Genomic DNA, 18,572 nt, shown 5'->3' with positions numbered 1-18,572 from the left:
GGGAGGGAGGGAGAAAGAGGGAGAGAGAGAGAGAGAAAGATGAAAGAGAAAGGAAAGAGAAATGAAACAACTCAAATGCACCCATATCAATATGGAACAAAAGTTAATCATAATTTAGCACTTGGAGTTGTTTATTTAAACAGTAAAGTAGTCCCCTACCTTGACCACAGTGACCATGCCGTCATTGTTGACAGGGTTGGTGCGGATGAGGAAGTGACCCTGGGGGTCTCCGCTGGCGATGCGGTACTGGGCAGCCCAGTTGGGGCTGTGAGGCTGATCCCTGTCAATCACTGTCAGATTGGCCACCACCACATTCACCCTGTTCTCTGGGACCTCCCCCGAAAACTAGAGAGAGCGGGAGGGAGGTAAGGAAGGAAGGAAGGAGAGAGAGAAGGAGGGAGGGAGTGAGAGAAAGTGAGATATTTCTATGACTTTAGATAATAGAGAAACCGTTTTTATAATAGTAATGCCTTTCCTTATACTGCTGAATGTCAATGTGTGGAAGTCTTTATACAAACCAATGGATTTGTTCAATGAAGTGTTTATCCATTTACATCTAATGCTGCACATTTACCAATTAAGAAATTAAATAAGTACTGTAATTAAATGGATGGCACGAACCATCTTTGGGTAATGATCTTCATTATATTCCAATCTAAAACTATTCAGTCTCACTCAATGATACAGAAAACTCAGAGGTATAGTCAGAGCAAAAGCGGCATACACAAAAACCTACTGTACAGGAATTTAGTCCAAACAAAGTGAACACATTCTGCAGCGGTCTCTTTCATATTCAAGAGACACACACACACACACAATACACACACACACACACAATACACACACACACACACCACAGCTTTTATTGTCAGACAGTAATCCCTGCTTCCTCTTGTGATGCGTTAACCGGTTTATGGTGTGTGTCTGCCAGCTGCTGTTCACTCTAATGGCTTCATCATGGTGCTGGGGCTGCATCCAAACCCCCCTCTCCTCCTCCTCCTTCTCCTCCCCAGCCCCTGTCCCCAGCAGCATCGCCACGCCGATAAGCACAGAACAAATTAAATATGCACATTCTCTGTGGTGTGTCGGCTCCTCTATTTTATTTTCACTCCGAGCTTCAACACAGACAGGAAAAAAAAACTTCCAGGCTTGTATGGCAACGTTGGGAGAGAGGCAGAATGAGGTTTTTTAAAAACCTTATGGAACGGTTCTAACTGGATAATGGGCTCTGGGAAGATGTCCCCACCCTTGAAAGTAACAGGTAGTCCGTCTGATAAGCAACAAGAGAGCCTGATGGGAGCCTACGTTGGTTACTGGTTAGGGAGCTGGAGTGCCCATCAATGGGTTCTGATTGAAAAATGACCAAGGACAGGTTCAATTCAGAATATGGTAAACTCCAATTTCATTAATGCATCAACGTTTGACTTTGAAAGTCAAGAGGACTCAGATCCAGATCCTTACTGTGAATTCATTCCACTGAACTGCTACTAACCACCGAATTGGAGATTATATTGAGACTAACGGAATAATATAAGAATTGAGCCCTGTGATGATGCAGCGTTTTAGATAGCACTGCATTCTGTTTTCCCTCTCTCACGACGAGTGAGAGGGAAAGAGAATCAGCTACACAACTCAACATGGCTCTATGGGATATTTTACTGTTCTCAATAGAAGCATAGTCTTGGTTGAAAACAACAACAARAACAAAAGGGCAATAATGTTAGCAAGAAGTGGAAATAAAAATGCCCTTAAAAATAACTCACAATGTTTCTCTCTGAGTAGAAGGGTGAACAGTTAAATCAGTTTTAAGGGTGTTATTATATCCTCTTTGTGATGGTGATGGAGCCCTAGGCATTGGCAACCCACATCATTTCAGCCTTTTACATGTCACACTAGTGCCACATGCAGTGGCACATCTACTATCACTTACAGCTAATGAAGTCTGCTGTGCCAACAGATATAGCGTCTTAATTTGATCACTAAATTGTTGCTGAGAATTTTCCTGCACCGCAGGAAATGCAGATGACCTTTGCGATTGACATAAATTCACTGAAAACCCACACTAAAACATGGTTATATTAACTGTATGGCACTTTTCATGTAGCCTACTTTTGGCCAACTAATAGCCTAACCACCGACCAAGAAACATTATGGACTAAACGTTCAAATCCTGTTGCTACAGGAGTATTTTGCTGTGACAATATACGTAGGTCAAATTAAGATCCTACATCTGTATGCCCCTGACTGTTCTTCAGTAATAAGCTTCAGCAAAACTCTACAATGTATGAGAGACAACTAGTCTGCTACACACAGACGCTCTTCAGGTAGACCAGGAATAGCATGCTATTAAGGCCTACTGGAATCCAGCTGGCTGATATTTGAACATATGAAACTACAGACTACTGCTCCAAACACCGATCAATGTGGATGTGAATTGAAAACGTCGGCAGGAGTATAGAGTTTAGTTTGAGTGTGATGCACTTGATTAGATCTCATTACCATAACCCTAGGAGAGTGAGATTATACAGTCGCTGAATGCAGCCTAATGAGTTGTGGCAAGTACCATTGTCTTTTTGTTTTTCACATAATGACGAACATCACACTCTCATATTCATGCCCATGTTCTCAAATGAATAAAACATTTGGCTTTTTTAATTTTTGGAAAATTAGAAGCAATATATCTGCTTGGTTTACACCCCTGCAAGCAATTTTACTTAATTAGTGTGCTTATGTTTTCTCTCCATCTCCCGTTGAGAGATGCACATGCTTTCCTGCGTCTGTCATACACAAATAATTACTGAACTGCTCCGAGTGGAGTTTGCTGTGTGGCAAAAGAAGAAAAGGAATTGACAAACAAAGCAACAGAGAAACTGGATAATACTGCAATCTTATAGGATAATGTGTATGTGTGCGCCTGCGGGTAAAGCTGTATGTGTGTGTGTGTGTGTCGAATACACAGCAGTAAGATACTAAGACAGCTGCCTCAATATGACTAACATGTCCTCTCCTTTCCCCATTCATCATCTCTTCCTCCCTCTCCTGTCCTCTGCACCACCATAACCACTGTCCCTCCACAACAGAGGCCCATCCATCTGTTACTGTTGGAACACGTAGTTTGACTCTTGTGTTCCAAACCATGTGTTCCAAACCATGTGTTCCAAACCATGTTGCCAGAGCTTTTCTCTTCTCCTTCTGTCATCCTGGTTGTTCTATAGCTGGTATAATTCATTATCTCTCCTGCAATGCCACATGGTTCTAAACTAAGTGAGGCAGTGAGGATACTCAACACTCTCCCTCCACACCAGTGCCTTAAAGTATTTAAGTAAAAATACATTAAAGTACTATTTATATTTTTGTAAATTTTTACTTTTTCTTCACAAAATTCCAGAAGAAAATATTGTACTTTTTACTCCATACATTTTCCCTGACAACCAAAAATACTCTTTTACTGTTTCCAATAGAAGCATAGTTTTGGTTGATAATAACAACAACAACAACAAAAGGGCAATAATGTTAGCAAGAAGTGGGAATAAAAATGCCCTTAAAAGCAACTCTTACATTTGAATGCTTAGCAGGACAGGAAAATGGTCCAATTCACACACTTATCAATAAAACATCCTACTGCCTCTGATCTGGTTGACTCACTAAACACAAATGCTTCATTTGTAAATTATGTCTAAGTGTTGGAGTGTGCCCCTGGCTATCCGTAAATAAAGAAAAAAGTAAAATTGTGCCGTCTGGTTTGCTTGAAATAAGGAATTTGAAATGATTTATACTTTTACATTTAAAACCACATACAGTTGAAGTCGGAAGTTTACATACACTTAGGTTGGAGTCATTAAAACTAATTTTTTCAACCACTCCACAAATTTCTTGTTAACAAACTATAGTTTTGACAAGTCTGTTAGGACATCTACTTTGTGCATGACACAAGTCATTTTTACAACAATTGTTTACAGACAGATTATTTCACTTACAATTCACTGTGTCACACTTCCAGGGGGTCAGAAGTTTACATCCACTAAGTTGACTGTACCTTTAAACAGCTTGGAAAAATTCCAGAAAATTATGTCATGGCTTTAGCAGCTTCTGATAGGCTAATTGACATAATTTGAGTCAATTGGAGGTGTACCTGTGGATGTATTTCAAGGCCTACCTTCAAACTCAGTGCCTCTTTGCTTGACATCATGGGAAAATCAAAAGAATTCAGCCAAGACCTCAGAAAAAAATATTGTAGACTTCCACAAGTCTGGTTCATCCTTGGGAGCAATTTCCAAACGCCTGAAGGTACCACGTTCATCAGTACAAACAATAGTACGCAAGTATAAACACCATGGGACCACGCAGCCGTCATACCGCCCAGGAAGAAGACACGTTCTGTCTCCTAGAGATAAACGTACTTTGGTGGGAAAAGTGCAAATCAATCCCAGAACAGTGTAACGGATGTGAAATGGCTAGCTAGTTAGCGGGTACGCGCTAATAGCGTTTCAATCAGTTACGCCACTTGCTCTGAAACCTAGAAGTAGTGTTTCCCCTTGCTCTGCAAGGGCCGCGGCTTTTGTGGAGTGATGGGTAACGATGCTTCGTGGGCGTCAGTTGTTGATGTGTGCAGAAGGTCCCTGGTTCGCGCCCGGGTCGGGGCGAGGGGACGTACTAAAGTTATACTGTTACAACAGCAGCAAAGGACATTGTGAAGATGCTGGAGGAAACAGGTACAAAAGTATATCCACAGTAAAACAAGTCCTATATTGACATAACCTGAAAGGCCGCTCAGCAAGGAGGAAGCCACTGCTCCAAAACCGCCATAAAAAAGCCAGACTATGGTTTGCAACTGCACATAGGGACAAAGATCGTACTTTTTGGAGAAATGTCCTCTGGTCTGATGAAACAAAAATAGGACTGTTTGGCCATAGTGACTATCGTTATGTTTGGTGGAAAAAGGGAGATGCTTGCAAGCCGAAGAACACCATCCCAACCGTGAAGGACGAAGGTGGCAGCATCATGTTGTGGGGGTGCTTTGCTGCAGGAGGGACTGGTGCACTTCACAAAATAGATGGCATCAAGAGGTAGGAAAATTATGTGGATATATTGAAGCAACATCTCAAGACATCAGTCAGAAAGTTAAAGCTTGGTTGCAAATGGGTCTTCCAAATGGACAATGACCCCAAGCATACTTCCAAAGTTGTGTCAAAATGGCTTAAGGACAACAAAGTCAAGGTATTGGAGTGGCCATCACAAAGCCGCGACCTCAATCCTATAGAAAATGTATGGGCAGAACTGAAAAAGCATGTGCGAGCAAGGAGGCCTACAAACCTGACTCAGTTACACCAGCTCTGTCAGGAGGAATGGACCAAAATTCACCCAACTTATTGTGGGAAGCTTGTGGAAGACTACCCAAAACGTTTGACCCAAGTCAAACAATTGAAAGGCAATGCTACCAAATACTAATTGAGTGTATATAAACATCTGACCCACTGGGAATGTGATGAAAGAAATAAAAGCTGAAATAAATAATTCTCTCAACTATTATTCTGACATTTCACATTCTTAAAATAAAGTGGTGATCCTAACTGACCTAAAACAGGGAATMTMTACMAGGATMAAATGTCAGGAATTGTGAAAAACTGAATTTAAATGTATTTGGCTAAGGTGTATGTAAACTTCCGACTTAAACTGTACCTTTAGACTTTTACTCAAGTAGTATTTTACCCCGGTGACTTTCACTTGAGTTATTTTATATTAAGGTATCTTTACTTTAACTCAAGTATGACAATTGGGTACTTTTCCCACCACTGCCCAACACCATGTCTGATACACCAGCAAACAGCATACAGAGACTGAACAGTGGAGAGAGTAGAGACATAGAGTAGAGCAGAGAGGAGTGTGGCTGTGTGGAGGTTTGAGTGTTCCCCTGTGAGAGAGGAGTGACAGAGACAGGACAGAGCAGTCTGAGGAGAGGCGTTGTTCAGTGGGTTAGTCTCTGACAGCTGGGGCCTCTTATCAGAGCAACCGGCTGGAACTACACAGCTGCCTGCCTGGCACACACAGTGATGATACCGCCGTGCCACCAAGAGATGGATCACACATCAGAGGAGGCAGCGTGTGACGTGGACACACTCCTCTCTCTGCAGATGGATGGACATACAGAAAAAGGAGGGAGGGAGGGAGAAAGAGAGAGAGAAGGAAAGACCAATGAAGGGAGAGACTACTCCTCCCTCGTGATGCACGCCCACACGCACTAAAGTGGGCCAGAAGAAGTCAGGCTGCCTCCAGTGCGGATGTGTATGGGACTGGGGCCAGATGCCTGCAGACAAACCATGGTCACCAGAGAGGCTGCTGGCAGAAAGAGTGGAGGGAGGGCTGCTCCCATCACCAAACAGCATGCCTATGATCTTTCTCTCTCATCCCTCTTTTTCTGTCCCTCCATATGTCGCTCCGACACACTCTCCCTTTACTTCAGTAGCTCCCTGTTTCCCTCTGACCCCTTTCTTCTCCGTGTTTTTGGTCCTCCTATTTGTCCTCGCCTGCTGTTTATCTCTCCACATGTCTCTGTCCCGCTCCTCTGTCCAGCTCTCTAGCCTCCTGTCAAAGAGCCATGAAATCGTGTTCTCTAAGATAGCATCAGACACATGGACTGCATCTACAGCAGAGTTGGGGCACTGCCCTGGTGAATATCCATCAGCTGATGTTATCCTGTCATGAATACAGATGTGTGGCCCTACAGTAGAGGTCAGTCCTGGGGTGGAGAGGAGACTCACCGTCCTGGCGGTCAGCTCGGGAGGGTTGTCGTTGATGTCGGTCACAGAGATGAGGGCGGTGGCCGTGTTGGACAGGCCAAAGTTCAGGTTCCCCTCCATGTCCGTGGCCTGGACGATGATGCTGTACTGGGACACTTTCTGGAAAGACAAACCACATTCACGTTAGTTAAATAAGACGTCATTGAGGGTGAAGGTAGTTCTGAGCATACTATAGCTAGGTGGGCTGACTGACAAACAAACAAATGAATAACTAGCACAAATAGCTCTGAACCTGACACACACACTTATGTGCAAACTCATGAACACACACACACACACACACACAAAGGCTTAGGAAGTGAGGGCGCAACGGGCGCGAGTGAAAGGCTCATCCATTATAGCCTACAAGTCCCTGCTTTTAGCTCTCTGAGCAACCCTCATCATCACTCACTCTAATGGAGGTGCCATCACTTTAAGAAGAACCACTATGCTGCAAATATTAAAGAGAGTGAATGGACATTATTTAGGCCAGTTAGATGGGAGAGAGTAGCTAGAGGCGGTGCTGCCGTACAGACCACCATTGAAAGAACAGTCAATCATGACGTCAGACGGTATAACATGCATTCACACTGAGAAGATACGGCAGAGACACTGTCTCCTCCTCTCTTTTCATCTCTCCCTCCTTCCCTCTCACAACACGCACAGATCCACACACTGCACACAGATCCACACACTGCACACACACTGCACACAGATGCACACACTGCATTATATATTATTTTGACTCAAAAACAAAACTCATTGACACTTTGCTGCTGTCCATGGTGTTGAAAGTTCACTGTGTCCAAACAGTGCAGCGATAGATTCGCCCCTCTCGCCAGTCCATCTCTCTCTCTCCAGTCTCACAGGCTCTCCCCTGGTCTCTCCCGGTAAGCCTCTCAGAGTCGCCGCTCCTCTCTGCTCTCATTAATCCGTTTGGCTAAACCTCCTATTGTGCTGGTGTCAAAAATGGATGTCAAGGACAGGTCAGTCAGTGTGAAGAGGAGAGGGAAGCCCAGCCTAGTCTCCTGCCATGTTCGGTCACACCATATTTGGATAGTCTGGATTTTCCATCGGTAGATGCTCTACAGATGGTCTTAATATCAACAAACTATCTGTTGATAAGCAACTGCTTGCTATGGTTATGGTTAGGTTTAGAATAAGGGTAAGAGTTAAGGTTAGGGCGAGGTTTAAAATAACGGGTAGTGTAAGGGCTAAGTTTAGGGTTAGGATAAGGTTAGAGCTAGGGTTAGGGTTAGTAGTTACCTGAAATGGGCTGATTTCAAGGTTTTACTGCTAACCTACAAAGCATTACATGGGCTTCCTCCTACCTATCTTTCCAATTTGGTCCTGCCGTACATACCTACACGTACGCTACAGTCACAAGACGCAGGCCTCCTAACTGTCCCTAGAATTTCTAAACAAACAGCTGGAGGCAGGGCTTTCTCCTATAGAGCTCCAGTTTTATGGAATAAAACATGCCTACCCATGGGAGAGACGCAGACTCGATCTCAACCTTTAAGTCTTTATTGAAGACCCATCTCTTCAGTAGGTCCTATGATTGAGTGTAGTCTGGCCCAGGAGTGTGAAGGTGAACGGAAAGGCACTGGAGCAAGAACCGCCCTTGCTGTCTCTGCCTGGCCGGTTCCTCTCTCTCCACTGGGATTCTCTGCCTCTAACCCTATTACAGGGGCTGAGTCACTGGCTTACTGGTGCTCTTCCATGCCGTCCCTAAGAGGGGTGCATCACTTGAGTGGGTTGAGTCACTGATGTGATCTTCCTGTCTGGGTTGGCGCCCCCCCTTGGGTTGTGCCGTGGCGGAGATCTCTGTGGGCTATACTCGGCCTTGTCTCAGGATGGTAAGTTGCTGGTTGAAGATATCCCTCTAGTGGTGTGGGGGCTGTATCCTGCCTGTTTGGCCCTGTCTGGGGGTATCGTCGGATGGGGCCACAGTGTCTCCCGACCCCTCATGTCTCAGCCTCCAGTATTTATGCGTCAGGGGGGGGCTATTCTCTCTCTCTCAATTCAATTCAATTCAATTCAAGGGGCTTTATTGGCATGGGAAACATGTGTTAACATTGCCAAAGCAAATGAGGTAGACAATACACAAAAGTGAAACAAACAAAACGAATTAACAGTAAACATTACACATACAGAAGTTTCAAAACAATAAAGACATTACGAGTGTCATATTAAATATATACAGTGTTGTAACAATGTACAAATGGTTAAAGCACACAAGTTAAAATAAGTAAGCATAAATATGGGTTGTATTTACAATGGTGTTTGTTTTTCACTGGTTGCCCTTTTTGTGCAAGCAGGTCACAATCTTGCTGCTGTGATGGCACACTGTGGAATTTCACCCAGAGATATGGAGTTTATCAAAAATTGGATTTGTTTCGAATTCTTTGTGGATCTGTGTGATCTGAGGGAAATATGTTTCTCTAATAGGTCATACATTGGGCAGGAGGGTAGGGAAGTGCAGCTCGGTCCACCCTTTTTGTGGCAGTGTGCACATAGCCTGTCTTCTCTTGAGAGCATGTCTGCCTACGGCGGCCTTTCTCAATAGCAAGGCTATGCTCACTGAGTCTGTACATAGTCAAGGCTTTCCTTAAGTTTGGGTCAGTCACAGTGGCCAGGTATGTCTGCCACTGTGTACGCTCTGTTTAGGGCCAAATAGGCATTCTAGTGTTGCTCTGTTTTTTGTATACTCTTTCCAAGTGTCAAGTAATTATCTTTTTTTTTCTCCATGATTTGGGTCTAATTGTGTCTGTTGTCCTGGGGCTTTGGTGGGTGTGTTTGTGTTTGTGAACAGAGCCCTAGGACCAGCTGCTTAGGGACTCTTCTTCCAGGTTCATCTCTCTGTAGGTGATGGCTTTGTTATGGAAGTTTGGGAATCGCTTTCCTTTAGGTGGTTGTAGAATTAACGGCTCTTTTCTGGATTTGATAATTAGTGGGTATCGGCCTAATTCTGCTCTGCATGCATTATTTGGTGTTCTGCGTTGTACACGGAGGATATTTTTGCAGAATTCTGCATGCAGAGTCTCAATTTGGTGTTTGCCCCATTTGTGATATCTTGGTTGGTGAGCGGACCCCAGACCTCACAACCATAAAGGGCAATGGGCTCTATGACTGGATTCAAGTATTTTTAGCCAGATCCTAATTGGTATGTTGGAAATTTATGTTCCTTTTGAATGGCATAGACATGCCCTCTTGTGCCTTGTCTCTCAGACGTGTCACAGCTTTGTGGAAGTTACCTGTGGTGCTTGATGTTTAGGCCGAGGTATGTATAGTTTTTGTGTGCTTCTAGGGCAACGGTGTCTAGACTGAAATTTGTGTTCCTGGTGACGTAGAAGCCTTTTTTGGAAACCCATTATTTTGGTCTTAACTGAGATTTACTGTCTCTTACTGAGATTTACTGATTTTCTTTTCTCCTCTTCTCTCTCTCTCTCTCTCTCTCTCTCTCTCTCTCTCTCTCTCTCTCTCTCTCTCTCTCCTACTCCTCTCTCTCTCTCTCTCTCTCTCTCTCTCCTCTCTCTCTCTCTCTCTCTCTCTCTCTCTCTCTCTCTCCTCTCTCTCTCTCTCTTCTCTCTCTCTCTCTCTCTCTCCTCTCCTCTCTCTCTCGACCTCTCTCGACCTCTCTCGACCTCCTCGACTCTCTCACCTCTCGTCGACCTCTCGACCTCTCTCTCTCTCTCGACCTCTCTCTCTCTCTCTCTCTTCCACCTCTCTACCTCTCTACCTCTCTCTCTCTACCTCTCTCTCTACCTCTCTCTCTACCTCTCTCTCTACCTGAGCCCGAGGACCATGCCTCAGGACTACCTGGCTCCTTGCTGTCCCCAGTCCAGTTTCAACTGTTCTGCCTGCGGCTATGGAACCCTGACCTGTTCACCGGACGTGCTACCTGTCCCAGYCCTGCTGTTTTCAACTCTCTAGAGACAGCAGGAGCGGTAGAGATACTCTGAATGATCAGCTATGAAAAGCAAACTGACATTTACTCCTGAGGTGGTGACCTGTTGCACCCTCTTCCTAGGTTCTGGCCTTTCTAGGGAGCTTTTCCTAGCCACCGTGCTCCTACACCTGCATTGCCTGCTGGGCTGGGTTGGGTTTCTGTATAGCACTTTGAGATATCAGCTGATGTAAGAAGGGCTTTATAAATAAATTAGATTTGAAATGTTACTGATATTCTGTAGGTAGACTATTCAAATAAAGTGTTATCCTGTGTTCAGCTGAAAGGGCCTCTTTTCAAGCCTTTCACCATTCAGCAGCCCTGCTATCTGCTATGCCTGGGCCAGTTCTGCACGGTTGACCTCGATAACATGGCCTATAACAGCTCTGAGGTCAGGACCTGAATCTCAGACGCATTTAGGGTGGAACCCAGGTAGCTGACTAATGAACCTTGATGGAGGCCAGTAAAATGCTGGGGAAAGATCAGTGCTCTTTCTATTTTTCTTTCTCCATCTCGCTCTCTCTCCGTCTCTCTCTCTCTGTCTCTCTCTCTCCGTCTCTCTCTCTCTCTGCTCAAGGAGCAGTGTGTTTAATAGTAAGGTCAGTTGATCCAGCGAGGCTTTTTAAAACACTTAAACTCACCCAGAGTCATTTAAAGTTCTGCAGAGTCATTAGGACTCGCTCCACATGTTAATTTGAACTAGACCAGCTCTATGAATGAAAACTCAATATGGGCTGCGCTTTATTACAGTCATAATGAAATATCAATACCATCTCTTCCCATAGTGCACTGCAGTAAATAGACCCTTTATTCAGCTACATCAGGGTAACAGTAGTCCTGGATAGTTGCTGTCCTGTGGCTAGCCTGACTCTGAGTAGCAGACGTGCATAGTCTGATCAAGCATGGAAAGGTGTGTTAAGCCCAACAGCAGGTGGCACTCTGACACAGTAGGGGGAATGAGACATGCTGTCCTGCAGCACTTTGTTCCAAACCTGAGAGTTGATAGAAGTTTAACCCAGCACACACATACACACACTCTTCTAGCTACTTCCTCCCGTCAGTGTGTCTGCCCTAACAAGCCATTAATGGTGTCTCTAATGAGTCCTATAGATCTTTGAAAAGAAGTATCTCTGTTAGATTAGAGCCCAACTCTAGAAAGGAAATACGCCTTCTTCTTTCACCAAACAGAACAAAAGCAGCGCTTTTCCCACGGGCCTAAGCTCTTGGACTTTAATGGGAAGGGTTGAAAGGCATCTAGGGCCATAAGAACAGAACACTGCTGCAAACTCTGAGGTAAAATGAGATCCTTTACACAGGAACTGAACGAGACCAGAGAGTACAGAAAGCACAAAAGGCTACAGGCTAACAGAACTCTATAGCCAGTACTCCTTTTAAACCAAAAAGGTCAAATTACATCTTGAAATGGTTGCCTAATAGTTACTGTTTGGAGTTTGGAGTGGAGTTTGTTTTCAAATCTTAGTTAAAAAAAAGATGGGGAAAGACATTACTGACATTTATAGGAAAAATGCAAGGTACATTTTTTACTTACAAAACATTAAAGACATGCTCCGGAACTTTGGATACTACTAAGTGTTTTTTAAACCTCCCACTTTGGTCTGGATGTGTCAATGTGTAGTTCATACAAGCATAATCTATGAGTAGAATTACTGTCTTACCTCAATTAGCCACAAAATCCCTAGTTTGAAAGCAACAGTTTTTCTGTAAGCTGTGCTGCGCCATTTCCCATTACATTTTCCCCCACGTGGGCCAACACCCTAGCAATTCGAGTTCAAACAATGAGCTCCAGCGCCTCGCCATATGAGTGACAGCTAGCAAGATGCACATGATGCACTCACAGCAGAGCGAGAGAGAGAGAGCAATGATGTGTTGCACACACTGTATGTGACATAGTACGCAATTTTCGGGGACCACTACTGGCAAAAAAWATATACAAAAGTACCGGAGAATCCCTTTAATGGAGAATGCATTGAATCCGAGCTGTGTGTGTTTGTGCTTTGTGTGTTGGGCAGACTGAACATGTGACGAAGACAAAGCAAGCGTGAATGAGCACTGAACTAGCACTTTCCGTATTTGCTCTGTGGTTTGTGTTCCGGCCTGTCAGTTTGGTACTGACCACAGTGATTACCCTGTCACAAACAATCTACCTCAAACAGCCACTGACTCACARTTAACCCAGAGAGACTCCCTCTCTCCCATTCACTGCAGCTTTCTGAGGAAGATGGAGCACAGCGCTCCTGCTAAATACACTGTATGAAACACAAAGGCACATGGACATACAATATACATACACACCCAGACCAATATGATATACTCATGACACATTAAATACTGTCACACAAACACTCAGATACACCCATATGCACAGACACTTGCCCCCCAGACATGCCAAAAACAAACTTTTCTCCAGAGGGAGCCCATAATGGTTAACCACTTCCCCAGCTTGAAGGAGTAATACTCAGTCCCCTGGAGATGGCACCTCCAAGCCCCTGTAGATGCCCAGTGCCCTACTTTATCCCCTGCCCAGCCTCTTCTCCCCCATGTGGACAGTCTGTAGGCACTCAGAAACACTGACTACAGTGTCAGATCAATGCCCTAATCAGGCAGAGCAGAGCTTACATGGTCCAACCTGGAGCTGACACGAGTCAGCCATGCCGCCCAGCATCGTGCCCAGCACCGTGCACAGCCAGGCTCCAGAGAGGCTGCAGTAGCCTGGGGGAATGAAAAGCAATGGAGCTGCCACTCCAGCCAGGCCTAGAGAGCACTGAGACAGCCCAGTCCATCTGTGGCACACAGTACAGGACACCATGACTCTTACACTCAGCAGCTCTGACACCCAGCAGGCTACCTCATACTGTACCTCACCGCTACACGCTCAGGACCAGGACTAACAAATGCTGCCCATTAGCCACCAGCACAAGAGAAAGATACAGTGGCTTGTTTATGTACAGTACCTCTGTTTCTCAGGCAGAGAACGAGGGACCCAGAGACAGCTTAGCCCTGCTTGTTAACCAGTGTGCTGAAACATGCAGTGGCACGAGGGCACAGAAGAGGTGAGGTCAGGGATGCAGTGAGTGGCAGGGTAATTGGCATTCAGGAGTGTTCAGGGCTGGGTGACACTGAAGTGCCCTTGCTGTTCCCCTGCTCTTCTCCACACTGAAGAGGCTCACTCACCCCTTAATTAACACATGAATATTCCATTTAGTCTCCAGTGCAACTGATGAAGAGGATTAGCTGCTGCATCGCAGTGTGCGTGTGTGTGTGTGTGTGCGCGTGTGTGTGTGTGTGTGTGTGCGTGTGTGTGTGTGCATGCAAACATGTGTGTTAATGCCTGAGAGTGTACTTATGCGCGTGACCTTGAGTGTAGGTGGGTGAACACCCAGGTGTGTCCCAGTTTTAGGGGAATGATCAGAGGGAGAGAGGCAGGTGGGACTGGGCTGCTGGAGTTGTTGCTCTACCTAGATTAATGAGGTTGACTCCCATCCATTCAGCAGTGGGGGAGACCAGGGGACAGTGAAACAGGCCCCTGCATTAACTGCAGATGATTTCTACTGGCAACCCTTTACTGTTTAACATGCATACTTGAATGAGTAAAGTGCATGCATACATGCATTCAGAACCTGGATGCAATTGTGATTGTTTATTTTCCTCAATATTCACACACAAATCAGATATTAAACAACTAAACCTGGTAGCCATACCAGTCTTTTGTTTCCAATATAGGTCAAATCCGTCTGGTTTCCACAGGATGGTCAGGATGGAGCTATTGCCAAGTGGGACTATTGGGAAATCTGCGAATATAAATGTTATGAGACTGACTCGTGTTGCCAGAGCTCAAAGGTTTAGACTCAGCACTTGTGCTTTTATGTCTGTGGTAAAATCACCAGACTAATAATATCATAATGATACAGTATGTTATAAATTTGTGTCTTTGGAACAATAGGAGTAGGACTGGCGGACGTATTTCCCTCTGAATGTCAGGCCACAGAGGACTGTTAGGAGTGTGGGTCTGAGAGGCTGACTGTAAGAGGCTGACTGCAGGGTGAGCACAGCTTCTCATAAGACTCTGCTGGCAGCTTACTAATGCATTATGGGATAAACAGAGTTGACTCACCGTGACCTCCCTCATTAGTGATCTAAGAAGGGGGGGGYCACAACACCTGCGGGAGTGCGACACAAGGAGGGTAGAGGATAAACCAGGTGAAATCCATTCCCATGACCCCCTTAAGGAGGGCCAGCACGTGTTGGTATTTTATAGCCATTAGCAGTGCTGTTCGCAGGGTCAGGGTCGATTCCATTTCAACTCCTGTCAACTGAATTGGACATGAAAAGTCTCTACACATGAATAATTCAATTCAGTTCCTGAATAGACTGGAATATAGATAGGAATCAACCCTATATGACTATGTTGCTCATAAGGTTTAGTCTAGGGAGAGAGGGAATCCTGAGTTCGTTATTAAGGGCAGAAGGTGACTGACTGGTGTACAGGAGTGGTGACCTATAGGAATGGGAACAACACCCAGTGTCAGACTATATTTAATATAACGACTTAGTTTGACATGGTACCCCTGCCATGAGATGTGAGGTGACACAGTAGACACCATCACATACCATAACCCTGTGGATGTGCAGTAACAGGCTGACATGAACACTGATCCAACAGGATGTCAATGCCCCTTCCTCCCCACTGTTCCCCCCCTGTGCCCCCTGACAGACAGTGTGACCTTCTTGTGCTACTGACCTCCCTGTCCAAGCCGGCGGCCACCGTGAAGATGTCTCCCGTCTCGCTGTTGATGGTGAACATATTGGGGATTGGCATGTGGGGGGTCTGGGATAGGATCCGGTACCGCACCATCCCATTGGCTGTGGTGTCGTCATCTGAGTCGTTGGCGGTCACCTGCATCACTAACGTGCCTGCCAACAGGGAGGAGGCAGAGCCAGCAACAGTTACAGAAACACAATGTGAATCACACAGCACAGGAAACACCTCCTCCTGGCAAAGACAGAGCCATGAACAGGCACACAAATACCAAGAGAGTTAACATATGTGTCCCACCATCATACACAAACACCAAGAGAGTTAACATATGTGTCCCACCATCATACACAAACACCAAGAGAGTTAACCATGTGTTTCCCACCATCATACACAAACACAAGAGAGTTAACATATGTGTCCCACCATCATACACAAACACCAAGAGAGTTAACATATGTGTCCCACCATCATACACAAACACCAAGAGAGTTAACATGTGTGTCCCACCATCATACACAAACACCAAGAGAGTTAACATTGTGTCCCACCATCATACACAAACACCAGAGAGTTAACATATGTGTCCCACCATCATACACAAACACCAAGAGAGTTAACATATGTGGTCCCACCATCATACACAAACACCAAGAGAGTTAACATGTGTGTCCCACCATTATACACAAACACCAAGAGAGTTAACATGTGTGTCCCACCATCATACACAAACGCATATTTAACATACAGTACACAGTATACACACACACACTTCAAAACGTATTTCAAACCCATTCCCTGCATCTATGTCTTCAGCTAAGGGAAAATTCAAGGGGAAAATAAGCAGACAACAAACTCTGTGAAAAAGCCCCCATTCATCCCATCCCTGTATATACTAGGCTGGCAGGCTGGCAGGCAGGGTAAAGTTCCCCCCTACAGAGTCCATTTAGTAATGAGCAGCACTGGCTCTTCTGCCATTTCCACCATCCATTATTTCAGCCTTCAGCGGAACGGCTGCTGCCCTTAATGCTCCGATGCTCTCTCCCTATTTGTCTTGGAATCATGGGCAAAAAACACAGCCATTTAAGAATGATGGTGGGGGTGGTGTGTGCCTGTGTACGTGTGTATAGAGGTGGAGGGGATGGGGGGTGAAAGGCCTGTGCCCCCATCTCCCCTAGCAGAATTATTGATTTGTAAGAGCTTGTCAGCCAGGCTCACAAATGTGACCAGGCAATTAGGAGCACTCTGTCCAGGAAAAGGGAGAGATCTCCTCGTTCCTCTCCCCAGCTCAGGGAAAATGTCACTCTCCATCAGGCGACCATTTAAAGGCTGCTACTGCTGCTGCAGCAGGAAAGCTAGGGTCTTGTCAGCTTAGGGGGAGAGACGCAGGAGAACACACATGCTAGGGTTGTTGTACTGTATAAGGAGGTAGAAACAAAGAGAAAGAGACAGGGGGAGAGAGGAAGAGGAGAAGAGAGAAGCATATATAGAGAGACAGAGAGGAGTGTAGAGAGACAGAGAGAGAGACAGAGAGAGAGACAGAGACAGAGACAGAGACAGAGAGACAGAGAGACAGAGAGACAGAGAGACACAGAGAGAGAGAGAGAGAGAGAGAGAGAGAGAGAGAAAACAGGGAGGAGTGAGAGACATTAGAGTTGATCTAGGGTCAGTTTTGCTGTAGATCAGAAGAAGGCGCATGGATAGTATTAGATAGGATTAGCTAGTATAGAAACATGTTGAATTTCAGACAGACAGGAGAAGAGACACAGAGTGGGTCCTCGCAGCTACAGGTGTCTGTTCTGCTGGCTCTCATAATTGGGCAGAGATAGCACCATAATTCCCGTGACAGCCAGAATCAACAGAATAATTGTAGCTGAGAATTCTATTTCAAACTTCATTAAGTTTCAAAGCAGGAGTTGTCACTTTGCCCATGGAGAGAAAACAACAGGGAGAGAGAGAGAGCCATGGAAGGGAGCGAGGAGAAAAACAATGACCCTTATTACAGAGGAGAGCATCAACATTTGATCAAATTTTCAGTCCGATTATGGCTGAAGGGCAGTATTGAGTAGCTTGATGAAAGGTGCCCATATCAAACGGCCTCTGCCCTCAAGTCAATTCCTAATATTGCATATTATTATTAGTATTGATAGAAAACACTCTAAAGTTTCTAAAACTGTTTGAATTATGTCTGTGAGATTTTTAACATAACTCATATTGGCAGGCAAAATCCTGAAGTTGAAAGCAAAACAGGAAGTCAGAAATCTGAGGCTGTATGTATTCACCAGAGTCCCTTAAGAAATCCACTTGAGTTATGAATGATGTTGCACTGCCTAGGGTTCCACTAGATGTCAACCATCAATAGAAATTACAATGAGACTTCTATGATGTTGTGGGAGAGAATGATAGCAGAATCAGTCAGGTGTCCATCAAGCAGCCATTTTCTGATCATGCTTTTTTTTCATGGAAGTCACCTACGTTCCATTGCTCACACAGACAAGAATGAATACTCTGGTTGGAACTTTATTGAAGCTATATGTTAAAAACATCCTAATGATTGATTCAGTACTTAGTTTGAAATGTTTCTTCGACCGGTAATATCACATTTGAAGTTTTTGTCCGATATAAAGCTGACCAGAATTAGCGTTTGGACATGTTTACCAAACGCGCTAACAATTGGACATAAATAACGGATTTTTCGAACAAAACAAACATTTATTGTAGACCTGGGATTCCTGTGTGCTTTCTGATGTGGATCATACAAAGGTAAGGGAATATTTATAATGTATTTTCTTGTTTATGGTGACGCCATCTTTGTAGCTGTGGTATGTTACTTTTGAGCGCCGTCTCAGATTATAGCGTGCATTTCTTTTTCCGTAAAGTTTTTTTGAAATCTGACACAGCGGTTGCATTAAGGAGAGGTATATCTATAATTCAATGTGTATAACTTGTATTATCATCTATATTTATGATGAGTATTTATGTTGAAACGATGGGCTATGCAAAGTCACTTGATGTTTTTGCAACTAGTGAATCTAGTCGCCTCAATGTAAACTCAGATTTTTTATATAAATAG

The 18,572-nt window shown here is 44.6% G+C and overlaps 1 protein-coding gene across 2 annotated transcripts in view; it reads right to left on the bottom strand.

The window, feature by feature from the left end:
• Positions 1–18,572, bottom strand: part of LOC111969898 (cadherin-4) — a 236,754-nt gene that overhangs the window by 18,702 nt on the left and 199,480 nt on the right. For both annotated transcript variants that reach the window (XM_023996276.2, XM_023996277.2), the window contains 3 exons: positions 15,485–15,657; positions 6,759–6,896; positions 160–345 (listed from right to left, as the gene is read on the bottom strand). In XM_023996276.2, the coding sequence (XP_023852044.1) occupies positions 160–345; positions 6,759–6,896; positions 15,485–15,657 (497 nt within the window). The remainder of the gene's footprint in view (positions 1–159; positions 346–6,758; positions 6,897–15,484; positions 15,658–18,572) is intronic.

The sequence above is a fragment of the Salvelinus sp. IW2-2015 genome, linkage group LG11 (genome assembly GCF_002910315.2).
Source record: "Salvelinus sp. IW2-2015 linkage group LG11, ASM291031v2, whole genome shotgun sequence".
Classification (NCBI taxonomy): Eukaryota; Metazoa; Chordata; class Actinopteri; order Salmoniformes; family Salmonidae; genus Salvelinus; species Salvelinus sp. IW2-2015.
This window is presented reverse-complemented; position numbering and strand designations above follow the sequence as displayed.